This window comes from Triticum urartu, chromosome 7A (assembly GCF_056163025.1).
Source record: "Triticum urartu cultivar PI428250 chromosome 7A, HENAU_Tu73, whole genome shotgun sequence".
NCBI classification, from domain to species: domain Eukaryota; kingdom Viridiplantae; phylum Streptophyta; class Magnoliopsida; order Poales; family Poaceae; genus Triticum; species Triticum urartu.
In genome coordinates this window covers 558,771,776-558,788,828 of record NC_141879.1, presented here as the reverse complement: position 1 = coordinate 558,788,828, position 17,053 = coordinate 558,771,776, and the positions used below count along the sequence as shown (strand labels likewise).

General features: G+C 39.2%; 2 protein-coding genes across 3 annotated transcripts; one reads left to right on the top strand and one right to left on the bottom strand.

Moving 5' to 3' along the window:
- The first annotated feature begins 6,622 nt into the window (after window positions 1-6,622).
- LOC125518633 (stress regulated protein) lies at window positions 6,623-11,595 on the top strand. Of its 2 annotated transcripts, XR_007288042.2 has the most exons (8): window positions 6,623-6,931; window positions 8,972-9,190; window positions 9,865-9,951; window positions 10,105-10,251; window positions 10,340-10,366; window positions 10,873-10,968; window positions 11,072-11,338; window positions 11,441-11,595. XR_007288042.2 is itself a non-coding variant. In XM_048683460.2 (7 exons), the coding sequence occupies exons 1-7, from the start codon at window positions 6,683-6,685 to the stop codon at window positions 11,270-11,272; spliced, it is 1,026 nt and encodes a 341-aa protein (XP_048539417.1). In that variant the 5' UTR covers window positions 6,623-6,682; the 3' UTR covers window positions 11,273-11,595. The 2 variants fall into 2 exon arrangements, 1 of the variants encoding a protein (XP_048539417.1); XM_048683460.2 differs by having other exon boundaries at window positions 11,072-11,595.
- Window positions 11,596-11,833: 238 nt separating this feature from the next.
- Window positions 11,834-15,119, bottom strand: LOC125518634 (nudix hydrolase 15, mitochondrial). The gene is made up of 4 exons (XM_048683461.2): window positions 14,791-15,119; window positions 13,719-13,861; window positions 12,762-12,881; window positions 11,834-12,421 (listed from the first exon to the last, which is right to left on the bottom strand). The coding sequence occupies exons 1-4, from the start codon at window positions 15,017-15,019 to the stop codon at window positions 12,197-12,199; spliced, it is 717 nt and encodes a 238-aa protein (XP_048539418.1). The 5' UTR covers window positions 15,020-15,119; the 3' UTR covers window positions 11,834-12,196.
- Between the last annotated feature and the right edge of the window lie 1,934 nt (window positions 15,120-17,053).

Sequence of the window (17,053 nt, the reverse complement as noted above, 5' to 3'; positions counted from 1 at the left end):
CATGGTCTGAAGAATAAAGTTGCCATGCTGCGTACAATAAAACTACCATGGCCTAATTAATAATTTGACACTGTCAAAATAATAAAATTTCCATGGTCTGAATAATAAATTACCATGCTACCTACAATAAAACTACCATGGTAATAAATTTTACATGGTTTAAATAGTATAGCTGGCATGCTACCTGTAATAAAAATTGCATGTGACAATTTTACGAATTTTGTTATCTAAAAAGACATGCCAACTTTTCGAATTTGTAACGGGTGCATGGAAACGTTAGGGATTTGTTTCTTTGAAAAGATGGCAACTTTAGGGACTTGCCATTGGCGCATGTCATTTTTTTACTGATTTTGTTCTCTAAAAACATGGCAAGTTTTTGAAATTTAAAATGGGTAGATAGCAAATTTAGGAGATTTTTTTTAACAAAGATGGCAATGTAGTAAATCACCATGGGCACATCGCAAATTTAGGAGATTTGATTTTTGAAAAAGATGGCAACAATTGGAATTTGCCATGCCCACATGAAAAAATTAGGATTTTTGCCATGCTATAGATGAAAAATTTGCCATGTGTTCAATAAGGAGTGTGCCCCATAATATTCAGGTTAAACTTGAAGGCCTAAGAAAACATAACCATGCAATGAATCAGCTGACCAATTTTTTTTTGCCATGATGTGGTAAAACTAAAGGTTTTCTACTTTTCAAAACATTTTGAAAATTTGCCATGTTTTAGAGAAGACAATTTCGCAAAAATTGCCATGCGACCAGTCCAATCATTTTTACACAGAAATGACATGTTCCATAGATCATTTTCTCATAAATTTGCCATGATGTAGGAGACAATTTTTTTCTACAAGTTTCCAAATGTAAAACGTGTATAAAATGTTTTTATGCATATAGAAAATATACAGTGTGTACCAAAAAAGATAGACATCAAAAACTGAAAACTAAAAAACAAAGAAATAGAATAATAAATAAAATAAAATCATTGAAAAGCAAGAAAATCAAAAAACAAAGAAAATTGAGAACAATAATGAAAACTGCAAAGTTTAACGAGGTAAAACCCAGAAGACCGATGAAAAGGATAGAAAATTGAAGTATACTGAAGAAGCGAAGGACCGATGAAGAAATAAAGAAACCCGAGGAAAAAGCAAAAGAAAATGAAAAATAAAAAATAAAGAAAAATGAAAGAGAACTAAATTAAAGAACGGAAAAGGTCCAAAATAAACCTTGAAGTTGTAGACGAAAGTTAAATCAAACCCTGAACTTTAAATCTCGAAAATTGGCACTCTGAACTTGTAATCCCGGTCTAATTTGGACCCTAGAGCTGTTTGCCAGACCAGGAACACTACAATCCCGGCCGGGATAACCAGCTACTCTCACGCACAAGAATTTGGGCCGGCCCACTATAACACAAGAAGAATTTGTAAAGTTTAAAAAATGTTCACACATTTCTAAAATTGTTCAGAAGTTAAAACATGTTCCTGTTTTATATTTTTTTGCACAAATTCAATTCATTTTTCCTTTTCTAAATTAATATTTGAATTTCTGAAATTCTATTTGCATTTTAAAAAACTGCTCGCTATTTCAAAAAAACCACATTTGTCAAAAAATGTTCAGAATTCTAACAGTTTTTCACATGCTATGAAAATTGTTTCGGATTTTCAGAATTATGTCACGTTTTTTAATAATGTTTTTGGAATTTAATAAATTATTTTGTAAATAATGTTTTTAAAAAATGTTTCAGATTGTTGGCTGCGGACACGACTGGGCCAGCCCACTAGACATAAAGTACGAACACTTTTTGTACAATCTAAAAAAATAAAGTGCGAACACGTTTTTTGTAAAATGTTTCTGAAACATAATTTTTTTCTAAAACCTGAACAAAATTTTAAAATGCGAACACTTTTTGTACAATGTAGAAAAATGTTTGTGTGTTGTAAAAAATGTGTCATAACCTTAACAAAATATACGTGACATGTGTTGGAAAAAAGTGTATGCAAATTTAAAAATGTTGAACCATGTACAAGAGTGATCGTGTAGTTTTATAAAATGTTTATTGTCAGTAAGAAAATGTAAAACATGTATTTGGGAAAATATTACCATGTGTTCAAAAATGTTTTGAAAACATTTAATTTAAAATGTTCATAATGTATTTGAAAATATCAAAAGTTTATCAAATATTTAATGTGTGCGTTAGAAATGTACATTCGGTACTTAGAAAATTAGACATCTGTAAAAAATAAAAAAATAAAAGACAACATAAAAGAAAAAACAAATTAGTGCGCACGCGTGAGCGATTGCGCTACTGGGCCGGCCCAATTCAGCAAATACCGGCAAAGTCCTTTGAAGGTTTAAAATAGCGAAATCACTAATTAAGGAGTACTCGTTGCAAAGAACACTCCATTTTTCCAGGTCGCGACAAGTGGCGCACATGCAGCGCCACTTATCGCAACCTGAGAGCCTTTTTTCGTAGATCCGTTTATTCAAAACGTTTTATCTTTTAAACCGTGCGTTCAAATCTCGAACCATTTTCACCATTGGATTCTCGCATCGAGATCTTCAAAACTAGATCCCATGTTGATAGGTTTTGATGAAATTTTTTTTCACAAAAAACGGACAAAAAAACCGGGCAAAAAACATGAATTGGGCCGGCCTCTCGCGAAAGCAAAACCGTGACTCTCGCGAAAGAAAAAAAAACATAAAACGTGTTTTGTTTTCCCTTTCCGAGAGGCACGGCCGTGACTCTCGCGAAAGCACAACTGTGCCTCTCGCGGAAGCACAACTGTGCCTCTCGCGGAAGCAAAACCGTAACTCTCGTGAAAGAAAAAAAACCGAAAACGCGTTTTTTTCGTTTTTGAAAAGCACAACCGTGACTTTCGCTAAAGCACAACCGTGCCTCTCGCGGAAAAAAACCATGACTTTCGCGAAAGAAAACAAAAGAAATTTTTGCGCGAATTTTTTTTTCTATCGAAAAGCTAAGGAAGACCGAGGAAAACCAAAACGTCAAAAGAACCCGAAAAAAAACGTTTAAAAAGCCGAAAACGCGTGCGAATAAATAAATAAATAAATAAGTCCGGAGGGAGCGTCCAGAGTGCGACACGTGGCGAATGGCTGAGAGCGCGCCAAATAACGCTGATCGTTGCGAGGCTCCCGAAGGAGCGCTCGTTAACTAGTTGCTCCCTTAAAATAGACCGGAATTAAAGAGTTTGGTGTGTTAATTTAAGGGATTAAGAGTTCAGGGTTTGGTTTAACTTTCGCCTATCAATTCAAGGTTTGTTTTGAACTTTTTTCTTAAAGAACCAGCTAAGCAACCATGAGTGACCAAACAAATGGGCTGGCACATTACTGTAGCGTACAGAGAAATCCTCCATGTGAGAGCTTCCGTTTTGCTATAAGCTGAGAATTCCTAATTGGCGTGTTAAATTTCTTTTTCTTAGAGACAAATTTGGCGTGATAAGTAGCGCTCACGCAGTAGTAGATGGGTCAGCTCAGTTTTTTTCTTTAAAAAATGGTTAACAGGTGGGCCCGCAACTGTTGACCGGACCACCAACGACCACTGACCATTGACCGTGGATTGACTTTAGCAAAAAGGAAAAAGTTCTCAAAAATGAAAAAAAAAGTTTGAAAAAAGACTAACAAATTCAAGAAAAAGTTCAAGAAATTTGAAGAGAGTATATGAAATCTGAAAGAAAATAACAAATTTGAGAAAAATGGACATTTCATAATTTGGAAAAAGTTCACAAAAATGAAAAAATCTCATGAATTTGAAAACAAATGTTCACAAATTATTTGAAAAAAGTCTGTAATGTGAAAGTTTAGCAATTTGAGAAAATAAATCATGAATTTAAGAAATATAAAGTTTACGAAATATTGAAAAAGTTTTCAATATGGAAATAAGATCACGGAATTTGTGAAAAGTCAACGAAATTGATAAAACAAAAAACAAAAAAAGAAGGAAAAACAAAAAACGATAAAGAAAAAAGTAATGGAAATGGAAATGGAAAAAAACGAGAAACCGGTAAAGAAAATACATGAACCGGCCCAGTTAGCTACCAGTGTGCGCGGCTTTGTTGAAATGCTTTTCAGTGACGCAACACACAGTAAATAGGATTGGTGCATATAGCTGGCCAATCCTATTGGGCGCAGGGATCATTAGTGACCGCCCTCCCCTCCCCTCACCCTGCTCCCACATATACATTTTTTAGCCGGCCTAGTCTTTTTCCTGGTTTTGAGAAGGTTCTAAAACGTTCTCAGACCAGGTTTTATGACTTTTATTGTGTTTTTTCTGCCTTTTTTGTTATTTTCTTGATTTTTCGTTTTCGTTTTATATATCTTTATGGTCTTTTTTATTTCTTTTTTAAAACTTGTTTTCCTTTTCTTTTTTGAACATCTTTTTCTAAATTTCTGAACATTTTTTCTGAAATCATTAATACACTTTGAAATCATGGATATTTTTCAAATTTGTGAATATTTTTTATGTATTCATGAACATTTTTCAAATTCACGAAAATTTTGTACAAATTCATGAAGCCTTTTTAAAATCATTGGCATTTTTTGAATTACCGAACACTTTTTTTCAAATTGTGAAGATTCTTTCAAATTTGTGAACAATTTTTAGAATCTGCAAAAAAAATGGAATTGTCAAAAAAAAAGGGTGACACTTTTGGTAATGCATGATTTTTTTTCGAATTGATGAACATTTTTTGAATCAACCAACATATTTTGAATCGATGAACTGTTTTATAATTCATGAATATTTTTCTGAACATTAAAAAATTCATGAACATGTTTGAATCTGCAAACATTTGTTCAATTTTTTGAATTTTTATTGAATTCGTGGATATCTTGGGAAATCACGAACATTGTTTGAATATGTGAAAAAACATCAATCCTGAGAACATTGTTTGAATTCAAAAAAAATCAAACTCGTGAATATTTTTTGGAAATTCAATTTTTGTTTTGGAATCCCAAGCATTATTTTAAATTCAGAACTGTTTTTAAACCCCGAACAATTTTATACAAGGAAAAAAAACACAAAAACACGGCTGTATAAAGCTTTTGCACCTTCCGATGCGGTTAGTGTGGCAAGGTTCACTGGGCTGTGATCCCGGAATTCAGATATGCATCAGTTCTTACCTCTCTCGAAAAAACAAAAGTTCTTTCCAATCTTTTCTTCTTAAAAAAGGAAACGTTTTCCTCCAGACGGCCGACCAAACATTAGTCCGGTCGCGTTGCGATAGCACATCGTTCAGGAGGAACAACTGGTAATGTGCCCAGGTGAGGCCCACCTTATTTCTACGCTCCTTATCTTTTCTCTAGAGCTCTCTCGTGCACTCGTTCTTCCCTCTTTTCTTTCCATCGAGAGCACACCTCCATTGCTCCCCTAGGTGCTGCTACGAGGGGCTTTCTTCAGCTTGACCCCCCCCCCCCCCCCCCTCTCTCTCTGAAACTGGGTGAGCATGGTGACCACAGGGCGGCAAGGACAAGGCAATGTTGCTTCGAGGAATAATCGATGTCGCAGTTTTTTTTTCTACATGCTTCAACCGGCGTCACAAATTGTTACACCCAGCACTACGTTTTGCTACATCACACAAAACCGGCGTCATGGTTTTTGCTACAATCGGTGTCACGACCTGCTTCAATCATGCTGTGAATTGCTAAAACTTGCAGCACGACAAGCTGCAACCCGTAGCGCACGAGCTGCTTTGGTTCTACGGCGAGACATTTTTTTAGCTGCAACCAACGTAAATTTTTTGCTACTACCATTGTCCATTTGCTACATCATTAATGATGATGCTGAACACGTGACATCGGCGACATAATTTGTTACCGCCATTTTTTTTTTGCGGTGACCGACGACGGAAACTGAGAAAAGCTACAATCAACAACGAGAAAGCTTCAACAAACTTCTGAAAAGCTTGAAGGAGAGGATGATGAGCTGACAATAGTGACGGCAACGGCAACAGCTGCTTTTCTGTCAACACAGGGGCACTACAGCGGGTACTCGACAAGCCGCAAGGCCATCCGATGATTGTGGCGAGCGGCTAGCGGCGGTCTTTGCTGCCTTCAATCGCACGACTGCAAGGCGACCGACCGAAATTTTAGCTTGCATCTTAAACTAGCTACAGGGAAGAGTAACCTACACTAGTAATGTGTGGCGGAGCTTCATTGAATTAGTTGGGTGGGTCAGCCCAAAGAAAAAGGCATAGAAAAGAGATGGGCCAGGTCAGTTGTCAGGCTAATTAGGCAGTGTTACACATGAGATGGGCGGGCCGGAGCACGGGTTGGTCCCGACGTAGCTCCGCCACTGCTAGTAACATACATATATCCCTAGACTATATTACTATCTTCATAATGAGTAGTAACATAAGTGTGGTGTCATGCAAAGCTTCATTTATTAGGTTATAGACTTATATTGCATTTTTACATGTGATGTTATAGTAACTAGCTAAGTTACTCAAACTACTTCTTTTCTCATTAATTTATTGTCACATAAGCAAATTTACCGAGTTAGACTCGATGTTACTGCTGAAGTTACTTCCATCCCATTGTGGCTAGTCTTATCACCTGTTAAAAAAAAGGTGCAGTAGAAGCCAGCACTTGAACCGTTGGTCGTAACACTTCCTCATAAATCCGTCGTTTTTCGTGTCTGTGGACCTGCTCGACTCCGCGTGGAAGAGATGATACTGGGAGGATCGACCTGCTGCTGCTTCACCCAGCTGCATCCCGCCGCCACCGCCGCCAGGCTGCGCTTGCCGCCGGCTCGCGCCGCGAACACCTCCTCCGAGCCGGCCGCCGCGCGTCTGAGGGCGGTGCTCGAGCAGGTGGACGACGAGCTGCGGAAGGGGAACGACGAGGCCGCGCTGTCCCTCGTGCGCGGCTCGCAGGGGGAGGGCGGCGGGCTCCGGTGCTTTGGCGCCGCGAGGCAGGTTGGTGTTCTCCTGATGCTGCGTATCATTCCTCGAGGCCTCGTCTTGCCTTTGCTCTCAACGCAATTGTTCACGTCCGATCGTCTCCGAATTAGAATGGGGATGAACTGATGAACAGAGGGTGTGAGTCAATAGATGTGAAAGATGTTAATGATTTTTTTCAGAGATGATTTTACTTGTCTATACCACTACTAGGTATGTGCCCGTGCGTTGCTACGGGAGCCAAATCTTGTAATTATGATGATTGCAATTTTTTAAGGGAAGGTGTAACGTCTCGGGCATATAATTATGATGATTGCAATTTTTTAAAGGGAAGGTGCGACGTCCATTTGGTCATGTAATTATGGTGATTAAATCGAACCTTCATTTACGAACCGGGGAAAAAAGATGGGGTGGATGGACGAAGGTGGACAGAACACGGTCCGTCGGCAGGAAAAGGAACCTTAGGTTCTTTTTAGATAGTATAGTAGAGATATAGTAACTTTGAATATTGGCTGTTGGATGAAGCCAATCCTGCGGTAGAGAATTGGCAAATCTGAGCATTGTTGGCCATTGGATATCCTCTTCACCACACTAGATTTTGACACGTGTACTATCTAGATGACTCCATGGCTAAGGTTAAGCACAATGCACTATATACACAAAACTAAAAACATAGACGTCTCTCTTTTGTTCTAGAATCTTCCGGACTTTCTGCTAACTCTTTTCTTCTAAATGAATTGTCATTCCTTTTCTCTAAGCACATGCATTTCACATTTATTTTAGATTCTTCCATATTTTAGTTGTCTAAGTATTTTTTTGGCTCTAAAAGAATTGCCATTCATTTTTTACTTTATTTTATCTTTTCTTCAAGACTCTCATAGTACTTTCATAAATTTAATTTTGACTGGGATGGATTACAAGGACTAAATCTGCATCTTATACTTCATACATATGTGACTAAATTTACATGTTTACCTGTTATAATGTGATATGTCAATATTTAATCATACTTTGGTTATCTAAGCCTGACGTACAATGCACGTGTACCTTACCAGTATGTTTAGTGTGCAGTTTATTCGTAGTTTGGTTGACGTAATGATCAGTTGCATATGCTTTAAGTTTAGAACCACCATGATTTTGGATAGTTTCAAACTTAAAACAAATGTGTGGAGTACTATAGGGCTGTTTTGTTGGACGGAATTAGTAAGAGGTTTTACGGCCCATGATTTGGATATTGGGCATGGGAATTTGAGGTTCCAAATCTTACAGAAAAAATTCCGAAGCCTTGTCACGTAGCAGGGGCCTCCTGCATCTGCATACCAAAAAAAAAAAGAACTGATCCATTTTTACGAGGGAAACCGAACCTAGAAACCACACAAGGCTAGGTTTATTACAGAAAACCAAGTGAAAACTACCACAACTCCATGGGCCGTGGCCACACCACCTACCCATCGCCTATAAAGTCCGATCTAGATTTTTTTCCCATCACTGTACGGAGGGCATTTGCGAATATTTCTACACCGTAGAGTATATTCAAATTACATGGAAAAACTATTGATGATGTCTGGTGCCAGTCTGCTACATATTTGGCTAGCAAACAATGCAACTTTAAACTAAATTGACTGACGACAATGCAGCTTTGCTAGTATTTACTAGCAAACGGAGCAACTTTTTAAAAAATGTTACAGTTACTTTAATGGTGATAAACCAATGTGAACAATCTGCATGAATGTACGATAAGAATATTTTCATGCTATCATTTATCCAAACTAATGCTCGAAATATTCTCCACCATTGCATGGCAGGCAACTGCAAGTATTTCTATGTTGAAGGTTATATTCAAAACAATTACATGGAAAAACTGTTGTTGATCTTTAGTGCCAGTGCACATATTTGACAAGCAAACACTTCAACTTTGCTCCTTTGTGCTGTGTCATTTCCACCTGTTAGAATGTGCTACATTTTGATAAGGAAGAAAGTGAAGCTTTACCTTTATCCTTTTTTTAGAATGTTATGTAGCATACTAACTCTGCTGTTTTATACCAAAATCTCTATTAGGTACCTCAAAGGCTTTATAAACTAGATGAGCTTAAGCTAAATGGGATCGATACTTCTTCTTTCCTATCTCCTGTGGATCAGACTTTGGGATCAATTGAGAGAAATCTCCAAATTGCCGCGCTTCTTGGAGGTCTTTCTGTTTCGTTTGCGTTTGAGCTTTCTCAACTCCAAGCTCTGCTTACCTTTGTCGGCCTACTATTCGTGTGGTCTGTTGATTTGGTGAGTTACTATTTACTTGACTACTCGGCCTTGTAGATCATCAGTTACATATCTTGTTGCTAACCATTTACTTGACTACTCGGCCTTGCGTATCATCTGTTACATGTCTTGTTGCTGACTGGCTGTTGAACTGTTACTATTCGCGTGGTGTTGTTATTTCAAAGCATATGCTTGGGCCATGTGTGCTTTGCGGCTACCTTTTTGCAGTTTTTAACAACAATCTTTAACTTTTTATCTCCATCTCTTGGAGGAAACTCAATTATCAAAGGTAGTGAATAGATATTCTCTGCAGTACCGATCTGATCATCTTGTTGTGTGCTTCTTTGGTGCCAATGACCTTGAGTTTTTGTTCAATTTCGAATAAGCAGTCCTATTAGTTTGCATTCATACACATCCAACATCATAGCTTCCTAGTATGTTTCTTGGAAGTGTGGTTGATTCAGCTAAGTTTATACGTACTTGCAGCCATCACTTAGAGAAAAATCCATATAAAAATAATGTACTCCCTCCGTCCCATAATATAAGACATTTTTTTACACCACACTAGTGTCAAAAAACATCTTACATTATAGACAGAGGGAGTAGAACATTAGTCCTAAATTTTCCCACGGAAATGGTATAATCACTTGAGTCAGCCATCTGTTGCTTGAACTTACATGGCTACAGCTTTCTAGATATATTACAATGGAGGGGGGAGAAACTTGGTTCTTGACACAATTGCTCACAGTCTCAGCGAGAAGTACCACAACAGAGTTATTGAGGTATACAAACCACAATTTCAATAATATTCCATACTCGAACAAAATTTCAATATTATTCCATTCTTGAACAAACTTTCAATATATGCCATTCTTGAACAATGCGAGCAATCATAATTCTAAACAATTAATATCCTATATATGGAATATGTGAAGCATGAAGCTGGTCACTTCTTGATAGCATACTTGCTTGGAGTGCTTCCGAAGGAATATACTATCACATGTTTAGATACACTTATGAAACAAGGATCACTGAACGTGCAAGCTGGGACAGCTTTTGTGGATTTTGAGTTTGTTGAAGAGGTTAGTTTTCTAACTCAATTCTTAATATTGTAATAATCTTTGAAGTATCTTATGTATGCACCAGTCTAATGGTTATTTCCATTTTCAGATCAATACAGGCAAATTGTCTGCGAAGGTGAGAGTCTCTAAATTATTGTTTTTTTGCAAAGCACGCAAAAATGATGTAATATGTTATTCATTGTTCGTCATGGTCTAGTTTCAAATCCCGGCAAAAAATAAAGGTCTAATTCCAACTGAAAATCGGCATCGGCGTCAGAACTCAGAGCTGCCACAATGAATATACTGATTATATGCTTTCACCGAAGTTAAACTGAGATCTAATTAAACTAGTGTTGGATCATTGAAAATATGGATAAGTTTTATTGATATAAAAACACACAGTAGGCAACTAGTAATCCCCATTCCAAAGCTCTCTGCTTGGTTTACTTCGACCTAAACTGACTGCCATTTTAACACATAATTAGCATATTCTGGGAAGGGCGCAATTATTGCCACCCCATGAACTACTGCTTCTTCAGTGAATAGATATGTACAAAATCACAAGGTATTACACAATTTATTGTCTCCCGATAGCAATTCAGATTTGTGATTGACCTGGCAATAAGTTGGATCTAATGGCAGATGCTGAACAAGTTCTCATGTATTGCACTGGCCGGAGTAGCAACCGAGTATCTTCTGTATGGATACGCCGAAGGAGGACTAGACGACGTTAACAAGGTTTTCCGGCATTTAGTTTACTTACGTTCTAAGTTGACAAAACATCATGTAACCCAATCCTCTAATTATCTGCTCTGCACTTTCGTGTTTCTTCCATTAACAGCTGGATGGACTGTTCAAGAGCCTGGGATTCACCCAGAACAAAGCTGATTCACAGGTGAGGTGGGCTGTGCTAAACATCGTTCTGATCCTGCGCCGCCATGAAAAAGCTAGATCGAAGCTTAAGGAGGCAATGTCTTCTGGGAGGTCAGTTGGATCTTGCATCGAGGTCATAGAAGAGAACATAAACCCCGAGGATATTTGATAGCTGGTGGGAACTCTGAACACTGAAGACAGTGCACACTGGTGCTGGACCATACAGATTGCAGCGGTATAAACCTTTGTGGTGTATTTGTCTTTGTACTGTATATTCAGTTTGTAATTTGACAATGGAGGCTGAGTCTACAATTTTTTGGCCTCGACTACAACGCAGAAACACAGTTGGTAATCGGTGCGACGCTGTAACCCCCCAAAGCATTAACCAAACGGAGGTTGGACTTGATTTTCAGATAACAATTCTAATGTAGTACAGTTCCGTTGACACCCGGAAATGTTTGAATTGAAGTTAATCGCCAATTCTACTTCTCATGGGACTGCAAAATGGTGGTGGTGAATTCCATTTTATCTATGGTTTAAGGTGTTTTCAGTGTAGACTGTGTTGCAGTGACAACAATAGTAGTAGACAATAATTTGGGTATCTGTGTTGCAGTGACAAAAATAGTAGGCAAAAATTTGTGCTCTTAGCCTCACCATTTTCGGATTGGTGAGCAACAGATGGGGGAAATAATAACGTACAGCAAAGGGGCAACCATAGTACAGAAGCAGCGGAGCAATGATCATTTTCTAAATTTCTAAATGTTAATGTTCTTATCCTATATTATTATGCAAAGAATAGACATGAAATATGTTTGTTGAACGTTCGGTTTTTAGTCGCTGTGTGGCAAGCTGCACACCATCAAATGCGCCGTAATCTGTTGCTTGATGTGGCACGTCCTGCATGATCATTGTTGTAGCTGAACCACCAGGGCGTCGCGCTTCACATAAATCGCAGGGACATGGCGCATCGAAGAATAAATTGTATAACAGCACATGATTTGGAAACCTTTTAGATTCTATACCATTTCTTGTGGTGTATGTAGTCTCTGTATGCTGAATCAGGTACGTAACTGAGCATGCATCCTAATCCTGATCATGGCATTGGAGAAGGCTCCTTTGAGCACTTCGGCAGGTTGAATTGTACTCTTCGCTCCGCAAAGTCTGGTGGCCGCTGGTATACAACTGAAGCCGCATGAATCAAGATGCCGGCAGTCAGACCCCAGATTACATACGTCTTGTCACCTTTCTCATAATCAAAGTGGTGAAGTGTGAACGCCTGCCCCATCCATTCTCGCTCCTCAGATCTCCTGCGCTCATCCTGACAAAGGGATCCAAGGGAAAACGGCTTTCAGTACATTCTAAGATTTCAAGAAAAAAATAAGAAATTTCTTGTGCCACTACTGCTGCGTAAGATCTATCATAGTTAGCTACTATGGCTAAGTATTTTTCAGTATACATATTATTGTAGCACAATACGTCACACAGCATGGTAATTCATGTGGTTCACTTCTTTCCAGTTGACTGGTCATTTTCGCGGTAAATTGCAAATATCATGAACATGCAACCCAGGCTTACATAAGTACCATAGCCTAAAAGCCTAAATAAAGATTGTATATAGCCCATTAATTAGCATGTGAAAACATACTGATAGCACTGACCTTGAGGAACATCTCTAGGGGTACATCAAAAATGTCGTCCACCTCATCAACATTAAGGACAGGTTTGAAAGCCTGTATATCTGAGAGTATGCCAACAACAGGAACAACTACCAGAAGATGCTGCCAAAGAAATGGAGAATATTAATCTGATGGAAGTCTATCACTTCAAAACACCAAAACGGTGAGAGGGCACGAGACAAAACAAAGGGAGCTCCTGGCCTAAGGCCTATGTCTTAGCCATTTTACTACAATGAATTCAGTGATAAAACCAGGCTTCCTCTGCAGCAGGTGATATGCATTTCAATTCTATATTATTCATCGATAAATTAGCATTATTTTCTTCTATATATTTCACATAAACGTCATGTAATGAAATGGCAGAATTAAAGTAATCTTCAGAGGCATGTGACAAGTGCGGTGAAAGGCAACATGTGTTACATAACATCAAAAACAGTGCCTAGATTGTAACGCAATCCTTAGTGCAATCAATTCCTAAACAAGACCATTAAGAATGCAAAAATGATCACGTGCACCACCTTGAAAAGCAAAAGATAACATATACGACCTAAACAAGCTGCCTAGCCCCAAGTTAAATTGTGGTACACTTTTGGTCCATTTCAAATTAGTCAATTTTTTCATCTTTCAGATTAATGTTTCACTTGCTATGCAACTTTCCAAGAGAGCTCGTGACATTAATTTTGAGATATGAAAAGGACAAAAAGATAACATTCTATTCGACAAAAGAGGACTGTAAAGAACAGCCTGCTACATGACCCTCAAGACATCTATAAGTAATAAGCATATCCTAAATCTTAGCTGCATGCATGCGTTTTTTCGAAGTCTAAGAAGAAGGAAAAAAACTAGCATGCCTTTCAGTGATGCACTTAAATAATCTGTCCTGCTGTACGATGTGATCTTTTTAGTAGGGGTATAAGCGAGAACCCATAGACATTTTACCTTGGACAAGAAGTGCTCAAGCGAGGAGACGACAGTGACCAAGGCTGGATCAAGCCCAATCTCCTCCTTTGCCTCCCTTAATGCCGTTGCTGCATCATCAGCATCACCCTCCTCTGCCTTTCCTCCGGGCAATGCAACCTCCCCTGCAAATCTCAATTGGGGAAAACAAAATCAGACAGGGTTTATCAAGCTCGTGTCTGGGTTGGCATCCATTTGTTAACCTGATTGTTCAAATATAAAAGCTAAGACAAGCCAAACCAGCGCTGAACAGAGAGCTAGGTTAAAAATCTAAATTTTCTTGTAAGAATATTGGGTATTCGTAGGAACCTTTAGATTTTTGCAGTATATTATGGAACTTGTAGCCTTTTCTGGGGGAAAATTTTCATATACACTAAAATGTATCAAATGGCGACTATTAAATTAGAATGATGTAGAATGCATATTTACCAAGGGACTATCAGATTTTATATACCAAGGGATTTCTCCAAATCGCTCCGCGCTGACCAAAACCTCAAGACCAGCATACGTGTGCTTAGCCCATGTACATAACAAGTTCTGAATATAGGCCACTGTACTTACCTGGTCTAATAAGAGACAAAACATCATGGTAGCATAAACTAACTGAACACCATGGTAGCATACCTACTCGCAAGGAATAATTTTTAAGAGCTTGCTAGAAGAACCGGGAGCCAATGAATTAAGATTGATGATAAACAACAGTCGTTACACACAGTTTACTATATTAAAACCCGTATGGGCTCAGCAGTACAAACATCTGAATTCTGAATGCTGCTAAACACCAACGCTTTCTACTAGATTCTACTTCAACTTCCAACCAGAAGCCGAATTCTTCACTTGAATTCCCCTTGATAAAATTCGGAGAAGTACAAAAGCGAAATAGCAATTCAGATACCTATGGGCCGTAAAATGGAACCTGAAAGCGAAATGTAGGATGTTTCAGCCCCTGAACCCCAACTTGCGCATACACCGACATTCCCCTAAATTTTTTTACCGGGGCGCCACGATTCGGATCGATCAAAAGCTGCCACGAAGTAGCGAGCGAGCTGCTCACCGGAGTGGGTGGAGAGTGAGGAAGCGCGCTTGGTGAGGAGGACACGCAGCTCGCCGGCAGCGTCGTGGAAGAGGCAGACCAGCACGGCGGCTCTCCGCGGCTGAAACAGGTTGGCTGCGGCGGGGGTCGCCGCTGTGGAGGGATCGCCGGAGTAAGGGGAGGGAGGCGCCTGGTGGAGCCTAAGCCGTCGGATGAGAGCCTCGATGCTCGTGCCTGGCTCCTTCTCCATGGAAGCTTTGAGGGATAGATCGGAGGTGTTGGGCCGCTTGAGCTTGCTGCTTTTTTTCCTCACAAAAACCCGCAGCGCGTTTGGTTGTTTAAGGGAGGGATTGGGAATTTATGAGAGGGAGTTGTGTGAGGGATTAGGGTTGGCAAGTGGACTATTAGTTCTAATCCCACGTTTGGTGTGGGATGGGAATTATATGTGGGAATAATTCTAATGAATAATGGAGAAAGAAGGGGACACGCAAATGTTGAAACAAAATCGTAACATGTGAAGGCAAAAAAGAGAGTAAAAAAGGGAAATAGATCTGCATCGGTCTGTGAAGGAAAGATAAACGAATCAAACTTTGTTACGTAGCAAAATCAGATGGGCTACACGCTGCTGGCTGCCCCTCTTGCATGAGATGTGCTCGTGCTTGGCATTGCATCTGCAGATTAGTAAACAGTTAGAGCTGGCCGATTTTTTTGGAGGAAAAATGATGTCGCTGCAAGTAGGATTTCCGTGGAGTTTTTTCCTTTCTTTGTGGGAGGTGGGCCAATAAATCTGTAACAATTTTCTTCCAGGCGCCAACTCCCATTCCTTCGCGGAATTACCAGGGTCCCCCCAAGGAAGAGATCGATGGGAGTTGGGCCTCCTAATTCCCCTTCCCCTTCCCTTGTTAATTCCCAAGTCCATGAACCAATCAAGAGATTTTTAGAACCAGCCACCTTAAATTCCCATTCCCTAGCTCCAACTCCCCCCAAACAAACAGGCTGACGAAACACAAGCGAGCACTAATTCAACGCACATGAAAAAAATGCTAGATGTAAAATTTACATCATTATACATCATTAAAAAACACCAAACTCCAAAAACTAGTGCTCCAATAGATGATGTAAAACTAGTTCAACTACTACATCATTGCAAACATAATTCAAACATAGCAAATTCATTTGAAGCAAACACAACTTAAACTATTTTTTTGTTTTGGAAATGGAGACGTACCCTCGGCCTCTGCATCATAATGATGCATGCAACAATCTTATTAATAATTCACGAAGTAGCATAAAGTCATAAAAGTATTACAGCTTGCAAGTGGAGCGAAACAAAAGAAAAAATAAAAGTACATGCTGACAATCACAACTGATACTGCAATATGAAGGATAATCTTTCTAGACTCCTATCCTATTATGCGACCGCCATCCGAACCGGTTGAATATAGCCCGTGCTACCATCTCCAACTGGTTGCACCCAGTAACCAAAGGCTCCCTGGAGTCCATAGAAGTGAGTAAGGACCACGCACGGATCCATGCGGTAGCTCTGAAGATAACCTGCAAGAAAGTTAAAGTGTGTTGTCTGTTAAAAATCATACCATTCCTACAGTTCCATATAACCCACATAAGTGCACATATTCCAATCCGAATACGAGCGGCGGTAGTATGCACAACCCTAGCTAACCACGTTCCAAACAACGACTCAATGTCAACCGGAGGATTAATGTTGAAGGCTATATGAATCGTTCTCCAAAGCAATTTGGCGAGTGGACATTCAAGGAATAAATGTTGTATTGTTTTATCATGATCACAAAAACAACACTGCGAACTACCTACTCATCGCCTCTTGATTAAGTTGTCCTTGGTGAGTATTACTTGCTTGTGGACGAACCACATAAAGATTTTAATACGCAAGGAGACCTTAACCCTCCAAATATGCAACGATCTTGAGATTGGACCAGAATTAATCAAATCCATATAAAAAGATTTCACTGTAAACACCCCATTTTTGGCTAATTTTCATTGCGTCGAATCCGGCTGGTCGGAGAGTTGAACATCTATCAATCTCCGAACCAAGTGCATCCAGGCAGTCCATCGCTCATCAACTAACGCACGTCTGAACTGAATATTCAAGGGAGTCGTTTCAAAAACTGCGCCTACGTAATCCTCCTTACATTGCACAATGTTATAAAGGGTGGGATATTGTACGGACAGAGGCGTCTCTCCTAACCACGTATCCTCCCAAAATCGTGTTGACATCCCATTGCCAACCAAGAATTTAACCCTA

Excerpts from the sequence above, each read along its gene's own strand:
- LOC125518634 (XM_048683461.2), bottom strand. The coding sequence starts at position 15,019 with ATGGAGAAGGAGCCAGGCACGAGCATCGAGGCTCTCATCCGACGGCTT. Across the intron at positions 12,882-13,718 it reads TTGAGCACTTCTTGTCCAAG|CATCTTCTGGTAGTTGTTCC; the intron begins GTAAAATGTCTA and ends TTTCTTTGGCAG. Across the intron at positions 12,422-12,761 it reads CCCTAGAGATGTTCCTCAAG|GATGAGCGCAGGAGATCTGA; the intron begins GTCAGTGCTATC and ends TCCCTTTGTCAG.
- LOC125518633 (XM_048683460.2), top strand. The coding sequence starts at position 6,683 with ATGATACTGGGAGGATCGACCTGCTGCTGCTTCACCCAGCTGCATCCC. Across the intron at positions 6,932-8,971 it reads GCTTTGGCGCCGCGAGGCAG|GTACCTCAAAGGCTTTATAA; the intron begins GTTGGTGTTCTC and ends AATCTCTATTAG. Across the intron at positions 10,969-11,071 it reads GACTAGACGACGTTAACAAG|CTGGATGGACTGTTCAAGAG; the intron begins GTTTTCCGGCAT and ends TTCCATTAACAG.